The sequence below is a fragment of the Crocuta crocuta genome, unplaced genomic scaffold (genome assembly GCF_008692635.1).
Source record: "Crocuta crocuta isolate KB4526 unplaced genomic scaffold, BGI_CrCroc_1.0 scaffold77, whole genome shotgun sequence".
In the NCBI taxonomy this organism is placed as follows: domain Eukaryota; kingdom Metazoa; phylum Chordata; class Mammalia; order Carnivora; family Hyaenidae; genus Crocuta; species Crocuta crocuta.
The window spans coordinates 969354-977636 of NW_027532172.1; the positions used below are offsets into that span (position 1 = coordinate 969354).

General features: G+C 60.9%; 1 protein-coding gene across 1 annotated transcript in view; it reads right to left on the reverse strand.

The window, feature by feature from the left end:
• Positions 1–6654, reverse strand: part of NR2F6 (nuclear receptor subfamily 2 group F member 6) — a 9061-nt gene extending 2407 nt beyond the window's left edge. The window contains exons 1-3 of the mRNA XM_077776997.1: positions 6123–6654; positions 2625–2719; positions 2382–2492 (exon numbers count right to left, since the gene is read on the reverse strand). Coding sequence (XP_077633123.1) covers positions 2382–2492; positions 2625–2719; positions 6123–6409 — 493 coding nt within the window. The 5' untranslated portion in view covers positions 6410–6654. The remainder of the gene's footprint in view (positions 1–2381; positions 2493–2624; positions 2720–6122) is intronic.
• Between the last annotated feature and the right edge of the window lie 1629 nt (positions 6655–8283).

Sequence of the window (8283 nt, forward strand, 5' to 3'; positions counted from 1 at the left end):
GGGGGGGGGGGGGGGGCACTGGGACCACCAGGTAAAAACTAATTCATGCCTGGCCCCCTGCCTCTGGACCGTGTGAGCTCCACTCAGCAGCCATGGAGGCCGGACCCATGCCCCCTGTCCCCATCGGTCAATCATGGGGGTCCCAGAACTGATAATGGGGCCAGAGAGGGGACACCTTCACACCACTCCGGGCTCGTGGCCAGCCTATCCTTAAACAAGTAATCCCCTCCTATGTAGATGGGATGTTTTCTCTAGCTCACCCCACCCCCAGGTCATGGCCCCCTAGGGCAGGCCTAGGTCTGCAGTGACCCCAGGAGTGAACTCCTACCCTATATAGTAGGTGCTCAATAAACATTAGCTGCCATCAGTAATCTTGCCCGTTAAGAGGGGAGCACCCACTGCTGGCTTCGGCCAGTGATCCTGGGACTCAGGTAGATGGGATGAAGGAAACTGAGGCACAAAGAGGAAGGAGGGGTAGCCACATGCTCACCTGACCTGTGCCAGGAGGGGGGGATATGCAGTGGCAGACTGGGCTGAGGGCCAGACAGAAACAAAGTCATGATCTTTAATGAGCTGGCATGCCCTGTGCCACCCGGCCATGGAGTGAATGGGGAATAGGATGTGGGTGGGAGCCAAGGGGCCAGCAGGGCGGAGCCGGAAGCAGGGCGTAGGCTGGAGGCTCCGCATGATTTCTGTGTCTCAGGATCAAATATCCTAAGGGTGTAGCTGGGTAAGGCCCGTGAGTGAATCCCAGCTCAACACCCTGGACCCCGGGGGGAAGGGGGGAATCTATTCCTTCCCCCTTCGCCTCTTCACGCAGCCCGAACTGCATGGGTTCAAGTCTCAACCCAACTCTACTGCTCTCTGACCCTAGCAAATGGCCTCACTCCTCTGCTCTCTGTGCTGTTTCCCCATCTGTAAGAGGCAGACGGTAGTAACAGTGATGACACTGGTCACTAAATTAATGAGAATCTACTCAAACTTGATTAGAACAGCACTAGGCATGTACTAAGGGCTAAATGGGTAGTAGTTCAAGCCAAAAAACGTTTCTTAAGCGCCTTCTGTGTTCGAGGTCCTGGTCTAGGCCCTGGGAATAGGTCAGAAAACAAGACAGACAAAAGTCCCTGNGTCTCAACCCAACTCTACTGCTCTCTGACCCTAGCAAATGGCCTCACTCCTCTGCTCTCTGTGCTGTTTCCCCATCTGTAAGAGGCAGACGGTAGTAACAGTGATGACACTGGTCACTAAATTAATGAGAATCTACTCAAACTTGATTAGAACAGCACCAGGCATGTACTAAGGGCTAAATGGGTAGTAGTTCAAGCCAAAAAAAACGTTTCTTAAGCGCCTTCTGTGTTCGAGGTCCTGGTCTAGGCCCTGGGAATAGGTCAGAAAACAAGACAGACAAAAGTCCCTGCCCTCAAAGAGTGGATATGCTGGCGGGGGCGCAAGTAAACTACGGAGCAAGGCAGCCAGGGCAAAATAAAGGGGGCTGGTGAAGAGTAATCAGGAGGGCTTCTCGGAGCAGGTGTTCCTTGAGCAAATCTTAAAAGTTTAAGTAAGGAAGCCACACAGGTATCCGGGGTGAGAGTGCTCCAGGCCGCAGGCACACCCTGCGCAAAGGCCCTGAGGTAGGACTGTTCTTGGGGCATGAGCTGTGATTATGATTATTTCCCACTCCTGAGACTTTGGACATCTGAAGTATATCAGGAGTTTAGGTCAAAGATACCAGTGGAGGCAAAATCCAGGTTGAGGGAGTGGTGCAAATCATCTCCAAATTTGAAAGGACCAAAGACAGTAATCAGTTCTAAGAGAAAGTCTGAGTAGCCATTCTCTCACAGAGGCCAGCAGAGAAGAAACCAACTTCAGAGCAGGAGCGATTCGAGATGCAGGGAAGAATTGGCAACGTGGCCCACGAGAGGCCAGGCAGAGGCAGGAAGTTGGGGTTCTGGTCCAATGAGCCAGATTTAGCTCCCAGCCCCCCGCCCCCGCCCCCCAGGCTCCATGTGGAAGTCTCTGGGTTCCAGCTGAATTCTAAAAGTGCTTGAGCCAGGTCTAGACCCAGCTGCCGGGCACGTGTCCACGCAAGTCCCCAGGGCAGAAACAAGGGGCTGGGCCTCCCTCTGGGCTCCCAGTGCCCAGGGTCAGGCGGAAGGGTAAGCTGCCCTTTGCCTTAATCGGCAAGTTCCTGCCTTGGGCAAACACAAAGCAAGGAGTGGAAGACGGAGGAAAGCAACCCCCCCCCCAAAAAAAAATCCTTATTCAGAATGCGCTGGCCAGGCTAGGGGACACAGGGGCCACTGAGGGGGCGGGGCCAAGGAACGGGGCTGCGAGGCCCAGAGACCTGGAGAAGAGGGGCTGGGGAGCAGAACAGTCCTAACGGGGGCCTGGATCAGGGTGCTCCGCGCCTCCCCGGCTCCACCGCGGCTGCCAGGTGACCGTGGATAATTGGATTCCTCCAGCCCAGGGCCAGACTGCGCGCCCATAGGATCCTGGGATCGGTGGTAACAAGGTTAGCGGGCGCCAGACCCCACCCTCCATGGCTCCCAGACCCCCAGGGAGAGGGAGGCGGGGGGCGGGATGCTGGGTCACCCTCTGCTGGCCCCGCACCAGCGGGTACTCACCCTCCTTCCTCATGCCCACCCGGAAGCACTTCTTCAGGCGACAGTACTGGCACTGGTTCCGGTGATGCTGGTCAATCTGGCAGTCACGGTTGGACCTACAGGCGTGCAGGAGGGCCACCATAACACCCACGTCCTGCTCCCCGAGCCACCCTATCAGCCACCTTTGAAGGGGATGCCCAAGAAATATCGGGGCTCCCCTACCCTGGGCTGGGCAGGTTTCTCCAAACGGGCCCAGGGGCCAGGCCTGCAAAGAGGCAAAGGACAGTTGTGGGGGAGGTGACGAATGGAGTCTGTGGCAAAGTAGATTTGCCCACGAGGGAGGGTATGTTAGAACTGGGTTTTGAAGGGTGAATAGAAGTTAGTTCCCCGGAACAGAGAGGCAACTGCAGGCAGAGAGCGCAAGGAGCACAAAAGGTTGGAGGTGTAAAAATATGAAAAGCCCAGTGTCATATTACTCGGTCACTGCTGGCCTAAGGGGGGGTCCCCCCAAGGCAATGTGAGAGCAGCAAAGGTACACGGTCAGGGAGCCGGCTTTGTGAGTTAACTAAGAGACGAGGGGCCGGCATCACCCTGCACAAGACCACCATCAATGAATGAATGAATGAATGAATGAATGAAGTCCTCTTTTCCCTTTAAGACTCTGCACCCATGTGCCCTCCTCTGGGAAGCCCTTCCAACTCCTAACTGAACCTAAGAAGCTTCTTCTGAGTGGCCCTCAGGGATAAGTGTCTTTTCCAGGAAAGGGAAGGGGGGCCCCGCCCTTCAGGACCGCGAGCTCCCCATCCAGGTCGGTCCCAAGCAGGAAGGTTCACCCCCTGGTTTTTCAAATTTCTCCAGCACGTCCTCCCCTCGGCCACGGCCCCTGTGCTCCCTGTGTCTCTCTACCCTGGGCTCAGGCCTCTCGAAAGCCCAGGGCTGGGACAGACACCCCTAGGCTCCCAGCTGGGCGCCAAGAGGCTAACCGGCGACAGTCACAGAGTAAAACGCACGTTCGACCAAGTTAAGAAATCAAACACATCTCAGCTGCAGTCACTCAGCCCCAGCCACGGGGCGGCGACTTCTCCGCCAAACCTCAGTTTCCTCATCTGGAAATGGGAGGCCTGATGCCCACTCTCTATGGGATGCACTGTGTTTGGGGGAACCCGGCGGGGGGGGCACTCTCGGGGAGGGCATCAGGACCCAAGCCCAAGCTGGGGCATCTCAATGGCAGGTTCAGGACAGCTGAGGCCCTGGGGGTCTCCAAGTGCCCAGGTCCCAAAGCACCAGCTTCGCAGCCAGGGCCTCTGTCCCCTGCCTGGCCCGAGCCCGAGGAAGAGGCCCTTGTAGGCTGGCGGGAGCTCAGGCAGAACCAGAACAAAGCCCAGCAGGCAGGCAGTGGGAGGGTCCTGGGCAGCGGGGTGGAAAGAGCTAGGCCTATAGGGCAGGCAGGCAGGCAGGCAGGGGCCCAGCGCAGGGCCCCTGACCTCAGGGGAGGTCCTGAACCTCCTGCCTCAACTTCCCCAGCTGTGAAGTTGGGACAGACCTCCTGTCCCTCCCGATGGGGGAAGCAGTAAGTTCCACCTGTTATCCCACCTAAAGAGAGCACGCTCTCCCCTCCCGCTTCAAGGCTCACCTCCCATGGGCCTCCTCCAGGCAGCCCTCCCTGAACCTCAGGCAGAGCCCCCTCGCTCCCTCTTGGGACTTCAGACCCCATCCCCTCCATCTGGTCCAGCCCAGACTTCGCAGGCAGGAAGCATCGGTGTCTCACTGTGTCTCCTCCGGACTGGGAGAGAACTGGGATTGGGGCTGGGGTCGCTATGGGGGACTGGCGTCAAACCACCCAGGCTAGGCCCTGAGGGGGCTCTGGTGAATCAACCTGAGGCTCAGAGAGGGGCGGGGACTTCACCAGGTCACACAGCGCAGAGCTTCTGAAGAACCAGCCAGCCCCCAACAACTCCTTCCCCTCACTCTCGGTGCTCCCTGCTGCCCCTGGGACCCCAAAACCACCTAAGCTCCTCCCTTGCCCTCCCCAAAGACCTGGCCAGAGATCAGGCAGTTATTCCAGCAGCAAGAATGAGGCCAAAGTCTGGTGGCCCAGTTAGCACTGGAGGAGGGAGTAAGCCAGCTCTCTCTCTCTCTTTCTCTCTCTCTCTCTCTCTCTCTCTCTCACACACACACACACACACACACACACACACACACACACACACAGCTACCCCAGACAAGGCCCTGACCGCAGACCTGGGGCCAAACTCCAGCCTCTGGTGCCTGGGGCCCCACCCTTCGACCTCACCAGCAAGCCCTCCATCAGCTGCCCTCCCCCTGGGGGCACCCTGACCAGGACTCAGCCCCTCCCCTCTTCCCAACCCCAGTTCCCCTTGCTAAGCCCCAAATGGGGCAGGGTCTCTCCCCTGCCAGTGCACCCCGCCCCCCACCAGGGCAGCGCCAGGACCTCTGTGGGCCTCAGTTTTGCACATCTGGAAAATGGGACTCTCTATACTACCTCTGCAGAGCCTAAACGTGTTCGTGTTGGGAGGCAGAGTAGGAGCCTGTCAATGGAGCAAAGGGGGCACTCATGGAAGAGCACTAGGAAGGGGGCCCCCCCGGCTGGACACCCAACCTCAGCACCACCCCGACACTAGCAAGGCCACACCCTGTCAGTGGGGACTCCAACCCAGGCCAGCCCGGGGCTCCTTCTTGGAAACATTCATCCCCACCCTGTCAAGAGAGCACTGAAGTTTCAGGGATTTTCCAGGAGCCCCGGGTCTGCACCCACTCCCGGTGGGGGGAGGGTTGGAGCAGCCGAGGTGTGGTCAAATCCAGCCGCCCTGCCGGCCCTGCAGCGGCGGTTTCCGGTGACCCAAGGCCCAGGGTGAGCCCAGGCGGGGGGAAGTTCCCCCCGGATGGACAATCCCAGCTCTCCCCACAGCAGGGCTCCTCAAGCGAAAGAGGCCGCCCTGTGCCACCCCGGCCTCGCTCCCGCAGCGCCGCCGCCGCCGCCGCCTCGGTGGCCAGGGCGACTTTGGAAGTGATATTTGACCCCAAGGGCGCGCCGTATCGATCCGCGCGGCCGCAGACAATGGCCCCTGGACGCTGCGAGCTCCACAGTACAAGTTCCACGTTCGATTCCCGAGGGGTCCCCTGCACGCCGAGATCCCCAAGAGAAGGGATGCCCTGGGGTTAGGGCCCCACCCCTGACAGCAGCCCCAACCCCTCCCCGCGCGGAGATCACTCCTCTCCGGAGAGGGGGTGGGAGAGAGAAGGAGCAAGGAACTGAGGCGGAAGCCGCAAGGGACCACCTGACGAGGGGACGTGCATCGATACAACGCCGACTGTATACACAATCCCAGGAATGGGATGGAATGGAGGTGGGGAGAGGGGGCTGTGTGTGCCCCTATCTCAGAGGGGGATGGAGGCCCAGGGAAGGTCAGCGCCAGGCCCAAGGTGACCGAGCAGGTCAGAGGCCCGGCTCAAGCCGGGGCCGAGTGCACAGCGGCGGTGCGCTGATAGGGGGCTCACCGGCAGGTGTAGCTGAGGTTGCGGCGGATGCTCCGCTTGAAGAAGCTCTTGCAGCCCTCGCAGGTGAAGACGCCGTAGTGCTTGCCGCTCGACTTGTCCCCGCACACCACGCAGTCCACCTGCAGCCCTGGCCGCTCTTCGTCGCCCGGCTCAGCGTCGCTGGCGGCGCCGGGAGGTGAGGCCGAGTCTTCCTCGGCCGCGCGCGGGTAGCCGCCAGCCTTGTCCACGCCGTTGGTGTCGCCGCCGCCGCTGCCGGGGCCGCCCCAGCCGCCGGTCACCATGGCCATAGCCCCAGGGCAGCGGGGCCGGGGCGCCCCCTCCGTGCTCCTCCCTCCGGGCACCCCTCTCGGCCCGGGGGGACCCTACCCGGCACGCATCCGGGCCCGGCGCGCGGGGGGCACCGGCTGCACCCCCCAAAAAAGTTTTGCAGCAACTTCCTGCGGCCGGTCCGCGCGCCCAGGCAGAACTGGTCGGGCCGGTTCCAGGCCAACTTTCCCACGCGTGCGCGGGGCCGGGCCTGGGGCCGGGGGGGGCNTGCCGGGCCGCGGCGGGAGCCTGGGCCGCCGCTGCCCTCTGCCCTTCCGCAGCCTCGCCAAGATGTCTCTCCAAGCCCTCCCCTCCACCTCCGGCCTTGGACGATGCGCCGCTCAACCGCCCTCGAGGCGCCCCTCGGAACCCTACCCCTCCATTCCGCGCAGAAGCAATAATGGGGGCCAGTTGCACCCGGGGGGCACGCCCCTGCGCAGTACACACACACACACACACACACACACACACACACACCCTGGGGCATTTCTTTGCACAGTTGCTTGATGGATTGTGTTTGTTTCCTCTTCCAGAAAGTCGCCGCATCCGACCTCCACCCCACCCTTGCTCAGCTTGGGCTAACACCTGGTGCTGGGAATCTCCAGGGCCGAGGGGGGGTGTTGTGGTCTGCGGCCGACGGGGGCACGAGGTCAGGGGCCCCCTCTCCAGAATCTTAGGCCTCTGGGGGCAGGGCACCCACCCGCCCAGCTAGGTGGGAGGCAGCAGGAATGCCCACCATCCCTACTGCCGCCTGCCCCTTTTCCTTTTTAATTTCCTTTTCTGTGCTTCACATAAAGGGCTTGGCTGGGCCACCGGCTGGACTGCAGATGTCTCTTCCAGGCTCCCTGGAGCCTCTCAGTTGCCGCTGGCTTACAGACTCCCCCCACCCGTCCCTGGCTTCCTCTTCCCACCCCCCACCCCTGGCAGGGCANCATTTATTAAGCACCCTTTGTTTGTCGCCCCCCCCAAACTCTGGCCCAGGCAGCCCCCCCTCCTCCCGGGTTGGGGAGGCCTGAGCCTCTAGCTCTGGGCCTGTTAACTTTTAACCAGCTGGAAAAGCCCTTCCTACGGTGACCTTTCACCTTGGAGTCCCGCAGGTCCAGTTGCAGGCCTTATCTCCTGCCCGGCCCTGGGCCCTGGGCCCTGGGCCCTGGGCCCCGAGCTGGACACCAGGGCACGTGGCTGGGCCTCTGATGGCTGCGGGCAGGAAAACTGCCCTCTGCCCCCTCCCCTGTCCTCCCCTGGCCGGAAGGGACCATGGGAAAATGTAGCCCCTTCTCCAGATTACATCTGAGGGGATACCTTGGGTGGGGGGCTGGGGAGATCTTGGAGATCATGCAACATTTAAGAGGATACCAAGGTTCTGTAAAAGCCAGGCACCACACACCCAGCCCTGGGCCTCTGGACCTCCCAGGGAGAGTCTGGCTGGGTGCGAGTTGGAAGAGGTTTTAGCAAGCACAGGAAAGCAAGGACTGGAGTTAGACAAGAGCAAGGACTTTCCATGAGACCTACTAAAGTGGACTTCTCTGCCCTTGTAAGCCCTGCAGGAGGAGAGGGTCTGGATGGTTAGAGAGGACCATTTGTTTCTGGGGCTCCCTGGGAATGTGGAGGTGCTGGCTGGTTATTCGGGGTGAGGACAGGGGTCCTAGGTCCGTGGTCTGGGCTTTCCAGGATTCTTGCTTGGGGGGCTGGGGGTACGTCTCCGAAGGGAAAGTCCCGGGAAGGGAATCAGAAGGGGGACTGGAGAGGGCAGGGGGCAGGGACCTGGGGCTTGAGGAACACGAGTCCGAGGTAGGTGAGGCTCAGAAGTGGCAGTCTGGGGCCGGTTTGGAGACTAGGGACAAATCCGCTGCAG